The sequence below is a fragment of the Amblyraja radiata genome, chromosome 1 (assembly GCF_010909765.2).
Source record: "Amblyraja radiata isolate CabotCenter1 chromosome 1, sAmbRad1.1.pri, whole genome shotgun sequence".
Lineage (NCBI taxonomy): Eukaryota > Metazoa > Chordata > Chondrichthyes > Rajiformes > Rajidae > Amblyraja > Amblyraja radiata.
The window spans coordinates 108,147,195-108,163,899 of NC_045956.1; the positions used below are offsets into that span (position 1 = coordinate 108,147,195).

Here is a 16,705-nt window from a genome sequence, read left to right on the forward strand (position 1 = left end):
GTTTCTAAGTTGCTTCCTGGCTTGGTATTAATCAACTGCTGCCATTTCAAATTAAAGGATTTCTAAAAACAGGTTACCAGGTTTAGGTGAAATTAACTGTGCTCTGGAAAAAATCTGGAGGTGTTTGGGTGGGAGTGAAGGAGAAAGTAGTTGCTTATAGAGGATGGAAACATCTGCTTTTAGATTAATAGTGCTGTTACAAATATTGAATGATGGATTATATTCCAAAATGCAATAAATTTGTACAATTCATCTTCTCTTACCTTTTCATTTCAGAACTTGACAGAAGACGTTGGCCAAGACGACCAGCAATCAGGTGTGATTTGATTTTGCTGACCTGCTGTTGCAACAACATGCGTATGGTTTAGCTGGTGTAAATGTAATATTGGCTAACATACAATCTTTGCTTGATCCATGAATTTAAGTTGCATGTTGTGGGACAAATTCAATGGATATTGCCTGTGAAAATGTGTGCTGTGATTGTTCATGTTTACAAACATCTGGAGGATGTGCAGTTGGGTAGAGGGTTTTGGCACCTACATCCAGCAAAACCAAGATTTATGACGGAAGGGAATTACCTCTTCTTTGTCCTATTTGGTGACAGGAGTTGATTGCTGTCCGTGTAGCTTATTTGGAGTGCAGTTCTGGCTGCCCCCATTGCAGGAAAGATGTGGAGGCTTTGGAGAAAATGCAAAGGTTTATCAGAATGTTGCCTGGATTAGAGGGTTTCCATTAGAGGGAGAAGTTGGATAGACTTGGATGGTTTTCTCTGGAACGTTGGAAGATAAGGGGAGACTTGATAGAAGAACATAAAATTATGAGAGGCATAGGTAGGGTAGACAGTCAGAACCTTTTCCCCAAGGTGGAAATATCCAACACAAGAAGTCATAAGTATAAGGTGAGAAGAGGAACGTTTAGTGGAGATGTGTCGGGCAAGTTTTTTTTAACGCAGAGATTGTCGAGGGCCTGGAACACATTGCCAGGGTTGGTTGTGGAGGCAGATATGATAGTGGAGTTTATGATAGGCAGGAAAAAGAGGGATATGGATCATGTGCAGGCAGATGAGATCAGTATAACTAGGCATCATGTTTGGCACAAACATTGTGGGCTGAAACACCCATTTCTGTGCTGTTATTGTGTTCTCAAGCAAATAGCAACAGCATATGGTGTGAATAATAAATATTGAAGCTGAAGTGCCTCAGTGGTGGAGCGGGTGGGGTAGTCAGCAGTCGAACATGCTCGTTTTGAATGGTGTTGGACTACTTTGAGTATTTTTTACGTAATTAGTGTTTCTTCACATATCTGACTTTTGCCTTTGGAGAATCGTGAAGTGAGCCACTTAGTACAGGATAATAGCTTTTGTGGCAATAATATATGTTATCGGTCCATTTCAACGTGACCAGTTACTGGTTGACTTTGGTGGTGGATGGCTGTGGTGTATTGTGTTTGCTCAGTGATAGCCATATAATGCCTCTAGGATTGATGCAGGACACATTGCTGTTTGTCATTGACATCAACTATTTGAATGAGAATATACAAGGCACGATTATTAAGTTTCCAGTTGGCACCAAAATAGGTGGTATCTTGAACAATGAAGATGCAAGTATTAAAAAAGGATCTTGATTAGCTGCAGAGTTTTGGTCAGATAAATGTGAGATGTTGCATTTTGGGAAATCAAACCCGGGCAGGATCTTCGCAGTCAACAGCAGGGGCCTGCGGAGTGTTGTAGAGCAGATGGATCTACAAGTACATCATTCCCTGAAAATGCCATCACGTGTTGAAGAAGGCTTTTGGCAGTCTGGGAATTGAGTATATGAGTTGGGTCGATGGAAAGAGTGCAGAAAAGATTTACAAGGATGTTGTCAGGAGTTCAGGGCCTGAGCTATGGGGACTGGCTAGAAATTTATTATTTGGACCGCAGGAGGCTGAGGGGGGTCTCTTTTCCCCTGCCCCCTCCCAACACACACATACGCTCACAGTGTGGTGAGTGTATGGAACAAGCTGCCAGACTGAGTAGTTGAGGCAGGTAAAATAATGACATTTAACATCATGGGCGGCACAGTGGCGCAAAGCTGGAGTTGCTGCCTTATACTGTCTGTAGGGGGCGCTCCTCTGTGTGCAGCCATGTCAGCAGCGCGTCAGTTTTTCCAGCTTTTTTTTATTTTTTAGTATGTTTTAAAGTGTGTATTTTGTGTTTCTTTGTGTGTCTTGTGTGGGGGGTGGTGTGGGGGGGTGAGGGGGAAACCGCTTCGGTCGCCTCCTCCATGGAGAGGCAACTTTTTCCAGGTCGCCTCCCCCGTGGCCTAACATCAAGGATCGACGCGGCCTTTCCCGGAGACGCGCCCGGGGCTCCAGCGGCGGGCGCAGCGTGGACTCTCGGCGTGGAGCGGACGACCCTCGCTGGGGCTCGCTGGAGGGGAGCGCTCCGTTTCGCTGGCCCGGGGCAGCCGGCAGCCTGAAGTCGCAGCCTGAAGCTCCAGCTGGCGCGGCGTCTACAGGCCGGGATCCCTCGTGAGGGACCCGGGGGAAGAAGAAGCCACCACTGCCGGCCCGCGGCCAACTTCTACCGCGGGGCCGGCATGGACTTACCATCACCCCTGGAGGGGAGTTTCGACCGCCGGCCCTGCGGTCTACGGTGCTTCTGGCTGCGGCGGGGACTTTAAATCTCGACCGCCGGCCTGCGGCCTACAACAATCTAAAGCCGCGGTCTCCGGTGAGGAAGAGCCGATCCTGGACTGACTGGACTCTGGTCCTGTACACGGGGGGGGAAATGGAGGAGGGCTGGCCAAATTTTTGTGCCTTCCACCACAGTGATGAATGCTGTGGTGGATGTTTGTGTTACTGTTTTATTGTGTGTTCTTTATTATTGTACTGCTGCTAACAACCCAAATTTCCACCAACCCTGGTTGTGTGGCAATAAATTATATCTATCTTATACCACCAGAGACCTGACTACGGGATGGGTGCTGTCTGTATGGAGTTTGCATGTTCTTCCCGTGACCTGCGCGGGTTTCCTCCGGGATTTCCAGTTTCCTTCCACACGCCAAAGACATACATGTTTGTAGGCTAATTGGCTTGGTATAATTGTAAATTATCCCTCTTGTGTAGGATAACGTTAGTGTGCTGGTCAGGTTGGGCCGAAGGGCCTGTTTCTGCTCGGTATCTCTAATCTAAACTGAACTGAAAAATGAAACATTTAAATGACATTTGAACAGGTACATGGATAGGAAAAGTTAGATGAATATGGACCAGTTTGGATTTGGTCTGTTTTGTGGATTGTAAGTACCTAGTATTTTTCCATATTGGAACATCTCTGCTGAAGGAGTGGCTAATTATGGAGTGTAATATTCAGTGAACTAAGCCGCCTTCAACCTCCTATCTACATGCGATACCTTTTTCGGGGAATTATGTACTGTCTCTCTTGTTGATTCGTTCCATACCGGCTGCACATTTTGTCTGGTAGTTAGATCTATTATGATTTTGTCAGTTATGCTGCTGAATGCCTTAACAAGAATAGTTTCTATACTCATGATACTTCCAGTACTACTTCTATATGTTTAACATGAACTCCTGATTAATCAGCCGGAGGAAGTAATCTTGTTTCCTCGCCTGTGATTAATTAAAGCCAAGAGGACCTTGTGGGGACGGGTTAATATCGGCCCCTACACAGGGATTATGATGGAGTTTAGGACATTGTGGGGTATGATTCTGTGAGCAGTATCAAACTTTTGCTTGACAGCTTTGTGGGCAAGCTCTCCCGTTTTTGACGCTAGTCTCTGGAAATCTTTTGCAAAGTTGGCTGGCCTTACTGTATCTGAATCTGTCCCAATGTTAGCCTGTTTGTCTTTCTAGTTATATTTTTACACTGCTCTAACATGATGATTTTGATGTAATTGAATAGGTTAATGGGGTGATTGAGACAGATTGGATAAGGTATCAATTTCCTTCCTTGAAGAACTTAAAAGTAAATATATTGTATTATTAGAAAGGTGTGACTTGCCATGACTAAATGTTGTTCATTGCTTAATATCAAGGCTATCTCTTAACACTGAATGGTAACCAATGTTTAAATTGTAGGTCCATGACTACTTGTTGCGCAAGTTTCTTTGGGGAAATGAGCTCATTCAGGTAGTTCTGCTGTAACAGAATAGTTGCGCTCCATTTTTAAGGAAATCATGTTATTAAAAACAATAAGCGAGTTCGGTATTCCGACTGCGCATGCCCAGGTATTAGGTCACTCGAGAAAAACATTCTCGGCAGCTGAGCTGCTGCGTGTATACCGACCTGCGTTTCATCCGTAGTCAGGATCAAACTGGGTCTCGTACTGCAAGCGCTGTTGAATTGCTACTGGAGTTAGCGACACTAGTTCTCCCTTCTCCACTGGTCCATGCAGAAATCTCAGCAGTGACAATCTAATGAATCACGGTCTGGTCCCCCTCAGCCTGGGTGTATGGGTTCCATTCTCACTCGGGCTGCCCTCCGGGCTATACAGGGTTATTATAAAACGGCGAACCACGCACCCCTCTCCTGCATGACCCCAGGGGACAGATTTGTGAGCGGAGTCTCACTACCGTCCTGTTCCGAGTGTCCCATCCCTGTCCCGGGTGACCCTGGACTGACGGAACACTGGCCCGGAGCAGTGGCGGCCTCGGGCTTACAGCCAGCGTGGGCTTCAGCTCAACTCTGCTCCAACTCCCAAGGAACCCGTTCCTCGATGTTCCCAGTGATCGTCAGCTGCACCTCTCGCCTTATCCAGTGGCTATCGGTTAAACCCCTCGGTGCCAGCGAAAGCCGAGCGCCAGTCATTAACGGGGATACACACAAAATGCTGCCGTAACTCAATGGGTCAGGCAACATCTCTGGAGAAGGGTCTTGACCCGAAACGTCACCTATTCCTTTTCTCCAAAGATGCTGCCTGTCCTGCTGAGTTACTCCAGCCAAAGTGCCAATAGTCTTATTGACCACCTACATCTGCTGCCACTTTCAGGGAATTATCTACCAGCATTCCCTGAAACCTCAGCTCTTATGATACTTCCCAAGGCTCCACCGTTCACTGTAATGGTCCTGACTTGGTTTGACTTCACAAAATGCAAAACTGCACTCATCTGCATTCATCTCCATTAGTCATTCCTCAGCCCATTTGCCCAGCTAATCAAGATCCTGCTGTAATTTTTGATAACCATCTTCACTTTTTTTTTAAATGTATCACCCACTTTAGTGTCACCTGCAACCCATTAATCATGCCTTGCACATTCTCATCCAAATCATTGATATAAACTACAAACAGCAATGGGCCCAGCACCGATCCCAGAGGCACACCACTAGTCACAGGCCTTCAGTCTGAAAAACAACCTTCCACCATCATCCTCTGCTTCTTTCAATGAAGACACAGGTTATGAAGATGCGGGTTATAGCAGAACTACCTGTAAGTGATTGCTATGTAACTTCGTTTTTTTTTTATCAATGGAAGTGTGAATTTTACCTCGTATCAATTTAATTGTTGAAGAATTATGCAACAACCACTCACCAGAGAGCAAAATGAGTGCAATAATATTTAGTAAGGTAGGTATACCCCTAAGTGTTCTCATTGACACCATGATGGGACAAGACAATGTTCATAGATGGCTAGTCTCTTCATTGTTATTGAATTGTCTTAATGTTGCACTTCACCTGGTGGAAACATTATGCAAAGCAATGTAATAATATGCTTGATACAAGGACATTAGACTTGAAAATCTGAATTGGGAACTTGCTGAACGAGGGGGTTGGCGTGGGTTTAGGAAGTTGTTTCCACAATAATCAGTGCAGAGCCCAATAGTAAGTAATTATGTCAACAGTTTGATGGGGTAAAGGAAGAATAATTGCAGAATTTAGGCATAGATCTCGCTAATGACCTGGAGAAAAGTAGATGTTAGATCACAGCTACTAATTCTGAAAGAAAAGGCCAAAATTTCTATTTCAGCTGGAGTTTTTCTTTGCTCTGTACTATGCAGTGTATATGTGAAAGTAACTATGTTCCTCAGGAGATTGTGTGCGCTTAAATATTCCTGTTGCCCTGAATTTGCATTGGTCAGTCTGGTGGTCATTTGCTTTTCTACATCTTGTTTTGCAGGAAATCGTCGGTCTTGCAGTTGCCCTTCCGACTGCTGTAACAAAGGAATGCCACCCAGGAAAAAGAGGAGACCCACAGTAGCAGATGATCTAACAGCTAAAAAAAGCAGGCACGATGGGTATGTTTTCGGTTTTATGTGAAGACTGAAAGGTGAATGTTCCCAATTCAAAGTATAAAACTAGTTGAAATACTTAACCTCAATTTCATCAAGTTGAATGCTTTTTTATATACTATGTGATATGATTCTAGTAAAAGATTGATTGTGAGCTTGCAGGATTGGTATACTTAATACCATTTGTGGGTGTTTATGTGGTTTTGACATGTCTACACACTAAACCTGATAGGATGTTAATCCTAATGACTAGTCTGTCTATTGCCAATTGTCTTCTCCACAAATTAAATCATGGTCCATTGTAAGTCAGAAATTACAATGCGTGTCTTAAAGCCTGTGTTGTCCTTGTACCAGCACTGTTCGGAAATCATCATTTACTTTCATGTTTATTGGGGAATAATTTAAGAGAACTGCTGGCATTCCAGAGGCTTTGTAGCTCTACATGTACTATTCTATAATTTATCTGTTACAAAGTATTAGGAAAGTTTTCTCTGAATGCCTCATCATCGAACATAGAACCGTACAGCACACTAACGGGTCCTTCCACTTATAACGTTATCGCTGAACATGATGCCAAGTTAAACTGATCGCATCTGCCAGTACATGATCCATATTCCTTGAACTTCCACCTGCCTATTTAAAAGCCTCGTAAATGCCAATATCGTATCTGACTCCACCACCACCCCTGGCATTGCATCGCAGGCCCCCGCCACTCTCTGTAAAACAAAAACAGAAAAAACATGCTCTGCACATCTCCATTAAACTTTTTCTTGCTCTCACTGCATAGTGTTGGACATTTCTACTCGGGGGGGGGCGGGGGGTTCTGACTGTCTGCCCTATCTATGCCTCATAATTTGATGTACCTATTAAATCTCCGCTCAAACTCCGACATTCATTGTAGCTGAAACCCTCTAATCCAGGCAACATTCGGGTAAAAATCATGCCTTGGTCATGGCAACTGCTGCGTTTCAAATGCAGAAACTAATACATTTGAAAAGGAACTGTGATTGACGAGATCTGTTTGTTTATACTCCTTTGAATGCTGTGTGGGGGATGTTTGGAGTTGTGCTCTAGGATAAGTTTAGATTGTGGGACCAAGGCAGCTAGAAGATGGGTTGGAGAGAGGAATGCAGGAACTTGAAATATTTCCTGATGTGGATGCAGCAAGAAGTTCTAATGAAAGAGCGGGACTAAATGGTTTGGTAAATTGTTGTCCATGGGATAAATGTGATCAAAGCTTGGTGTGGGGCAGGTTAGCGAAGATCAGTTTTAATTCTAATTAAACTAGAACATTCAATTCTAATGAAATATCATTGCATATTAAAGACATTTCCACATCATTTCATAATATTGTGTCGTTATTTCCAGGTTATCATAGAGATGAAGCCCAAGATGGTTATATTCCAGTATTGTTTCTGACTGCAGCAATATTTGAGAAGTAGATTGCTTTAAAAAAATAAAAAAAAGACTTTTCCATAAATTATTTAATATATTTAGTTGAATCTCTTTGTTTTTTCTGCAGCACCATGTACAGGAAACAAGACTCCACTAGGATGAAGCCTGAAGAGGAAGGGTTCTCCAGCAAACGATGCTTAGAGTGGTTCTATGAGTATGCAGGTGCGTTCAAATATCATGGGTTAATGTTCAAAAGAACAAAGTAAACTGGTACTGAGTAAACTGGGTCTGGTACATTTTTTGTACCAGGAGGGATTGACAAATTGGGAGTATAAAGATGGAGTTGAAGGGGAAGTGAGTACAGGAAAAGTTACAAATGACTCTCGAATTAATGGGAAGGAAAGTTCGAGAAGGGATAAGAGAGTAAGGTCAGGGCCAATTGCGAGGGGTGCGAGAGGGGAGGTGAATACCGAGGTCAAAGTGTTGTATATGAATGCGCGAAGTATAAGAAATAAAGTGGACGAGCTTGAGGCTCAGTTAGAAATTGGCAAGTATGATGTTGTGGGAATTACAGAGACATGGCTGCAAGAGGGCCAGGGCTGGGAACTGAATATTCAAGGGCAGATGGGGTGCAGTAGCTCTGTTGGTGAGGAATGAAATTCAGTCCCTTGCAAGGGGTGACATTGAAACAGGAGATGTGGAGTCAGTATGGATCTCAGTATGGATAGAACTAAGGAATTGTAAGGATAAAAATACCCTAATGGGACTTATCTACTGGTCCCCCAACAGTAGTCTGGATATAGGGTGCAAGTTGAATCAGGAGTTAAAATTGGCATGTAGCAAAGGTAATACTACGGTAATGGGAGATTTCACCATGCAGATAGACTGGGAGAATCAGGTTGGTACTGGACCCCAAGAAAGGTAGTTTGTGGAGTGCCTCCGTGATGGATTCTTAGAGCAGCTTGTATTGGAGCCTACCAGGGAGAAGGCAATTCTGGATTTGATAAAGGAACTCGAGGTTAAGGAGCCATTGGGAGATAGTGACCATAATATGGTCAAGTTTAATCTACAATTGGAGAGGGAGAAGGGTAAATCGGAGGGTCAGTGTTACGGTTGAATAAAGGGGACTATGGAGCCATGAGGGAGGAGCTGGCCAAAGTTGACTGGAAAGATACCCTAGCAGGGATGACAGTGAAACAACAATGGCAGGTATTTCTGGGAATAATACAGAAGGTGCAGGATCAGTTCATTCCAAAGAGGAAAAAAGATTCCAAGGGGAGTAAGGTGCGACCGTGGCTGACAAGGGACGTCAGGGACAGTATAAAAATAAAAGAGAAGTACAACGTAGCAAAGATGAGCGGGAAGCAAAACGATTGAGTAATGTTTAAAGAGCAACAGAAGATAACTAAAAAGGCATTACGGTGAGAAAAGATGAGGTGTGAAGATAAGCTAGCCAAGAATATAAAGGAGGATAGTAAAAGAGGAAAAAATGAGTTCAGACCAAAGTTGGACCCTTGAAGACTGAAAAAGGTGAATTTATTATGGGGAACAAGGAAATGGCAGATGAGTTGAACAGGTACTTTGGATCCGTCTTCAGTAAGGAGGACACAAACAATCTTCCTGATGCACTGGTGGCCAGAGGATCTGGGGTGACGGAGGAACTGAAGGAAATCTACATTAGGCAGGAAATAGTGTTGGGTAGACTGATGGGACTGACGGCTGATAAATCCCCAGGGCCTGATGGTCTGCATCCCAGTTTACTTAAGGAAGTGGCTCTAGAAATCGTGGATGCATTGGTGATAAATTTCCAATGTTCTACAGATTCAGGATCAGTTCCTGTGGATTGGAGGGTAGCTAATGTTATCCCACTTTTTAAGAAAGGCGGGAGAGAGAAAACAGGGAATTATAGACCAGTTAGCCTGACATCGGTGGTGGGGAAGATGAGTCAATTATAAAAGATGAAATAGCGGCACATTTGGATAGCAGTAACAGGATCGGTCCAAGTGAGCATGGATTTACGAAGGAGAAATCATGCTTGACTAATCTTCTGGAATTTTTTGAGGATGTAACTAGTAAAATGGACAGGGGAGAGCCAGTGGATGTAGTGTACCTGGACTTTCAGAAAGCATTTGATAAGGTCCCACATAGGAGATTCGTGGGAAAAATCAGGGCACATGGTATTGGGGATAGAGTGCTGACATGGATGTTTGGCAGACAGGAAACAAAGAGTAGGGATTAACTGGTCCCTTTCTGAATGGCAGGCAGTGACTAGTGGGGTACCGCAAGGCTCGGTGCTGGGACTGCAGCTATTTACAATATACATCAATGGTTTAGATGAAGGGATTCAAAGTAACATTAGCTGATTTGCAGATGACACAAAGCTGGGTGGCAGTGTGAACTGTGAGGAGGATGCTATGAGAATGCAGTGTGACTTAGACAGGTTGGGTGAGTGGGCAGATGCATGCAGTGAAAGTAAGCATGCAGGTGTAGCAGGCAGTGAAGAAAGTGAATGGCATGTTGGCCTTTATAACAAGAGGAGTTGAGTATAGGAGCAAAGAGGTGCTTCTGCAGTTGTATAGGGCCCTAGTGGGACCACACCTGGAATATTGTGTGTAGTTTTGGTCCCCTAATTTGAGGAAGGACATTCTTGCTATTGTGGGAGTGCAGCGTAGAGAATGGAGCGGCTGGGTTTGTATACTCTGGAATTTAGAAGGATGATAGGGCATCTTATTGAAACATATAAGATTATTAAGGATTTGGACACGCTAAGGCAGGAAACATGTTCCTGATGTTGGGGGAGTCCAGAACCAGGAGCCACAGTTTATGAGGTAAGGGGTAAGCCAGACGACAGATGGCACAATGGGCTAAGTGTTCGGCTGGCAACCGGAAGGTAGCCGGTTCGAATCCCGCTTGGAGTGCATACTGTCGTTGTGTCCTTGGGCAAGACACTTCACCCACCTTTGCCTGTGTGTGAATGTGTGTGAGTGATTGGTGGTGGTCGGAGGGGCCGTTGGAGCAGATTGGCAGCCACGCTTCCGTCAGTCTGCCCCAGGGCAGCTGTGGCTACAGAAGTAGCTTACCACCACCGAGTGTGACTGAGGAGTGAATGAATAATGCGATGTAAAGCGCCTTGAGTATTAGAAAGGCGCTATATAAATCCCATCCATTATTATTATTATTTAGAACGGAGACGAGGAAACACTTTTTCTCAGAGTTGTGAGTCTGGAATTCTCTGCCTCAGAGGGCGGTGGAGGCCGTTCTCTGGATACTTTCAAGAGAGCTAGATAGGGCTCTTAAAGATAGCGGAGTCGGGGGTTTTGGGAGAAGGTGGGAACGGGGTACTGATTGGGGATGATCAGCCATGATCACATTGAATGGCAGTGCTGGCTCGAAGGACTGAATGGCCTACTCCTGCACCTGTTGTCCATTGTCTATTTTTGGTTGTGTTTGTTCCTCAAAGGTTGCTTCCATATTACAAGGCATTTAAACAAAAAAACAACAATGTTGGTCCAATGCTCACTGATCAGTTTGAAAGAAATAATGTAACTAGAGACTTAAAGTTGATTTGGAGTTGATATTTTGTTGTTGAATCCCAAAAGTGTGTATCAATTGCACCTGCCTACAAAATATAATACTTTAAATGCCTTAACATTTAAATTGTGCCAGTTATGGGCCTGTCCCACAGGCGATTTTTCAGGCGACTGTCAAGTTGCCGGCAGTCGCCTGAAAAACCGGCAACTGGAACTGCGAATGACACAGTGGCACGCACATGCCGTACACATGCACACACCTAGCATAGTGTACGGTAACTCCTTTAAAAGAGGGGGGGGGGGGGGGGATGGGGGGTGTAGGAGTGGAGACAACTGTTAAGAAGCCAGACAACATTTAAGCAGCCAGAGATACACGGCTGTGAAGCTCGGCGGACATTTAACATTACCGGTTGTTTATCCTTGGTTCTGAAAACTACTGCTTATGTTTTTTTTCCCAATGAACCAATGAAATTCACCGGTCAGCACCGGCTACAGCCTATGAGAACCTAAGAGAACGTTCGACCTCCTGGTAACCCACTAGAACCTCCTTGTGACCCACCTACGGCTCGAAAATTCTCGCTACTCCCCATGGTGGCTTCATTCTAGTCGCCGCTAATTTTTCAACGTTGAAAAATTCTCGATGACCATATTGAGGCCGCGACTAGTTCCCAGAATGTGGGAACTCCTCACGACCATGAAGGCGACTCCCGGCGAACATGTGGCGACTGCAAAGTCTCCTGCAGTTGCCTAAAAAGTCACCTAATTGGGACAGGCCCATAACTTTGCATTTGTTAATGTTCACTTGCCATCAATAACACGAGGAGAAACATTGCATCTAACATCTAAATACTGTTTAAGAAAGAACTGCAGATGCTGGAAAATCAAAGGAAGACAAAGTCTGGAGAAACTCAGCGGGAGAGGCAGCAACTATGGAGCGAAGGAAATGGGAGATGTTTCGGATTGAGACCCTTCTTCAGACTCTAAATACTGTGCTATTTTGCAGGTAGTGATGATGTCATAGGCCCTGAAGACATGGAGAAATTCTGTGAAGACATTGGAGTGGAACCTGAAAATGTAAGTGAAATAGCAGTAAAATAATAAGATGCTTAATCTTGTCAGAGATGAATTGCTGCAGATTTTGTCTTGAAAGTGTTATACATTAGGAACTTGCAGACACAAGTTCTTGTATTTGTGAATTTGGCCCTCTTTCGAAGGCATTTCTAAGATCTCAATTTGTGACTTTCAACATTTCAAAAATAACAGTCCTGACTATTCATTTATAGTCTCCATAAATGAAGCAGTACAACATAGATTCAGTAAAATGATTTTTGGACTGATGGCTGTGCTTACATTTAATGAGCGTATAATTGCTGGAGTTGAGAAGAATGAAAATTGTTAAGAGTCGGAGTGCATTGTATAGGGCAAATATTATGAAGCTGCTTCCCTCAGTGATTTTATTTTGGGATGAAAGATATGTTGGGATGCTGTTGAAATGTGTCTACCAATTGATAAGCAAGACCAGCTCAGACTCGTCTTGTAGTGATGTATATTGACTGCATCTTATGACCATGACTAACATTTTTGGATTGTGATTAAGTGACACACAGTATAAAACAGCGTGTGAATCTTTGTTCATTGAAGTGGTGGCGCGGGAAAGTCAAGTGTCTGTTGCTTACTTGACTGGTGTATCCCCGTCACTTCCGCCGACTGATGATCAGTAAAGCTTGAGTTGGTTTACCTAACGTTTTTGTGAGTTGTCTTTTTTTAAGTAGTGACCCTTATCATTGGCATATGGTCGGCAGGACCTCGCTGGGACCGTCAACGGATGACTGTGTAAGAGGCTGCAGAGTGACCGGGATCGGACAGGGAGAAAACTGAGCTCTAATCGGACCCTTTGAGACCGAACTCCCGTAGAAACTCCCGGGAACATCTGTGGTCCTTCATCAGAGATTGATTTGGTTCCCAGCCGAGGTCCTTAATACAGACACAAATGTAAGACCAATTGTGCATGTTTTTGCTACCAAGAGAGTAGTTGACGATTGGATAGAGCAAACTAAAAAGGTTTGTCGTAAATTAATACATTTTTGCTACTGGGAAAGTAGTTGGTAAGAGATTTTGTTACTGGGAAAGTAGTTGGCAATTGGCTCCGCAAACTAAAAGTTTGTCGATCACAAAGTAGCCGGGCTGAGGGAGACTCGCAGCTATGGGGAATAATATGAATAAAAGTGACGGAGGAACGCCCGTCCAACATATGTGTTATTTGAATAATAAAAGTAACAAAGACCATAGAATATTAAACTTGAGCTAACCAAATGTTTGGGAGATGAATCCTGGCCAGTCGGAGGAACATGGAATGTAGAAACTGTTACAAAGGCAGAAAAGATGAGAGGATGGTATACCTAAGAATTGGGGTGTGTTACAAGCAGAATGTAATTGGCATGATAAAACACCAGCAAAAGAAAAGGCCAGATTGAATCTCAAATTAAGCGACAATTGGTAACAAAAAAAAAGGGAAAAAAGTGCCAAAACGATATAACCCCAGGGACCCCTTGTCTGGCATGGCGACCCTGTTTATGGTAGAGGGGGGGATGAGGAACAAATTTGGGGTGGAATAGGGAACAAAGCCAGGAATAGTGTAGACCACCTCCCCTATATGCCTTGGCGGCAGGAGCTAACCCACCAAGATCCCGTAGGGAGAGGGCTGTGGGGAGGCTCCAGCCACCCTTCAGGGAAGGGCACCCCCAGAAGAAAATGATACTGATAGCGACTCGGAGTCTGAAAAGGAAGATGAGAAAGAAGGGAAAGGGCTGATGCAGAAGAGGAAGGAAGAGCAGTGATTAATCCACCGGTGAGAGAGTTAAACAATGCAGAGCATAATTGAAACAGGATACTACTGTCGTCCCTTGCCTCTGCCAAGGCACCGAATTCTGCACATTGGTCCCCACAGAACCAAAGATTCTAGTAGGCAGAACGGCCTTGCCAAGACATGGGTGATGTAAAGTTAATACAGAGGGACGCCTCTGCCGCGCAACGCGATTTTTGGAAACAAGACGGCTGCACCATTGGCTCACCCCTCTCGGACAAGTTTGTGTAACTGATGTTTTTCTGCCCGTTCTTTTATATTATATATTATATACACTCCCTTACGCATGCTGGTAAGGGGAAAACAATGGAAATGCATCTTACAACTTCAAAACCAAATTGTGATGCCCGTTTTCCTTTGTGAAAATTCCATGTTAATTCAGTACATCACGTGTGGAATGGTGGGCAAGCTTATGAGCGTATTTGGGTGTATCAAAGTTTTAAGTTTGAATAATTTCCTTGAGGTGTGTATAATTGTGATACTTTTGAGTGAGAATTTTATTATTTTAAGTGTGAATATCTGAGATTTAGCATATTGCATGAGGTGTGGCAACTTGTGAATGAATGTCACAGGAAAAAAAAAGGTATAAAGTAAGTGAGTTTAAAGATTGTTTTGTGTTGGTGGAACCGCTTCTGGGTGAATGTAGATTAATTAATCCTATAATTCAGATGAAATAGAATGTCATTGAATGATTTTGCTTTTCTACGCAATAAATAATTGTAGAATCTCATGTGTTTTAAGAGCTAGTGTCTCCTTAAGCAGTGGTGTCTGTTGCTTACTTGACTGGTGTATCCCCGTCACTTCTGCCGGCTGATAATCAGTAAAGCTTGAGTTGGTTTACCTAACGTTTTTGTGCGTTGTCTGTTTTTAAAGTAGTGAACCTTATGGTTACAAATATTTTGGACAAAAGCTGTGGTTCCCTCTGCTGATTGCATCTCTAATCTGCATGGGTCTGAGCCACACTGCCACCCAACTTTAATCTTCAAATTTAAATACTTGCCTTATCCTATGGTATGTGGCTTACTCTTGCATCAAAATAGTGCAATATTCCCTTATTCAGAGGGGAAAAATATACCCTAGATCCTAGCTCAACAATTCTTAGCCAAAGTTCCTTAAGTTACAAACGTGGTTGCCTGGTCATGCAAGTTTCCATGTACTTTCACAGAAATCTATATAAAACTAATAATAATTATCCCTTGAGAAGATGGTCCTTCAAAACAAAGTGACATCAGTGGATTGATGCTGTACTTGTACTTTCTGCAATCCACAATTTACAAATTCCAAAATTGGTGTCAAATATTTTTAAATTGTTTTACAGATAACAGCTTCTTCAGCTTGCACGATTTATTTGAAATGCAGCACCCTTCGATATGCCCTTGTTTGGGAATTTAGAAATTATTTTTGGGAAGGAAAATACTCAACTTGCATTATTTTGTGACAAAAGGGAGGAATAGAATCTGCAAAAGGCCTTTTTTTTTTTTTACTTCAAATAATGCTCATCATTGAAATGTTATTCTCGTTATAGGTGGTGATGTTGGTGTTGGCTTGGAAATTGGATGCCCAGAGTATGGGTTACTTCAGTCTACAAGAATGGTTGAAAGGAATGACCTTATTACAGTATGAAAAGTTTCTAATTTCATTTTTTTTAACAAGTCAACTTTGTCCTAACATCTAAGAACATTAATATTGTTTATGGCTAGTATTTTGGTAGATTTCTAAAACTGTATGAAGCTGATTTGCATTTTTCAGAATATATTTATGCCGAGCTCTGCATCAAAAATGTTTTGGGTGCAGAAGGCATTTCAATCTGCCCTGCCTGTACCACTGGTTAATCCACATTGTCTTCTCTGCTGCTTGAATCAATGCTTTGTTAAATGTGTTGAGGCAGTGCCTCATGCAATTTATAGCAGGTATTGGTCTACAATACAATTATTTCTAATTCAGCAGTACAGTAAAACAATAATGTGGTATTTGATTATATGGGGATCCTGATGGTTCGGCATATTGCTCATCTGATTATATATTACTTATGCAGCCTTGAACTCGCTGTGGCCCCAGCTTTTGTGCTGCCTTTAAATTTGCTGCGTCCATTAATTTGTTTGCTCCATAGTGTAACATAAAAAAGTGAACTAAAAGAGGTATTAATACAAATAATATCCAGTAGTCCAGAAGGTGTCAGAATATAATGGGGTTTTACTATAGTTGTCAATCTTTGGGCTGCAAGTTGACGGGAATAGAACATGAGGAAATTGCTAATATGGTGTCCTGTGCTTCGTTAAAATTGGGGTTGAGGCACATTAGTTAAGCCAGGTCCGGGTTGTGCTACTTATGATATGGAAATGCATAGTATAAATGTTGGCTCATAAAATAAGAAGAGTGCAGTTCTCAGATCTAACATTTCTTTTGCATGGGAGCATAATTAAGACTGGGCTCCCAACTAGCTTTTTCCTTCTGTATTCCAATAAATGTTTTGTGACTTCATTATTTTTTCCAAAACTGCAGTCTATCCCCAACTGTAGTATAACTAATATTTCATATAAATTACTCATTAAAGGAATGATATTCATTCATATGATACTATTTTGCATATGAGGTGTTATTTAGGAAATGTAAATGTAAATTGACAGATATCTGCCCTTTCCATAATTGTGCCGGGTAACTTGAAATCTTTACATGCAAGGGGAATTGATGGA

General features: G+C 42.9%; 1 protein-coding gene across 3 annotated transcripts in view; it reads left to right on the forward strand.

Annotated features, from left to right (window-relative positions):
- Positions 1-16,705, forward strand: part of dcun1d4 (defective in cullin neddylation 1 domain containing 4) — a 68,371-nt gene that overhangs the window by 25,531 nt on the left and 26,135 nt on the right. For all 3 annotated transcript variants that reach the window (XM_033028420.1, XM_033028403.1, XM_033028413.1), the window contains exons 3-7: positions 277-316; positions 6,113-6,230; positions 7,747-7,841; positions 12,153-12,223; positions 15,538-15,629. In XM_033028420.1, the coding sequence (XP_032884311.1) occupies positions 277-316; positions 6,113-6,230; positions 7,747-7,841; positions 12,153-12,223; positions 15,538-15,629 (416 nt within the window). The remainder of the gene's footprint in view (positions 1-276; positions 317-6,112; positions 6,231-7,746; positions 7,842-12,152; positions 12,224-15,537; positions 15,630-16,705) is intronic.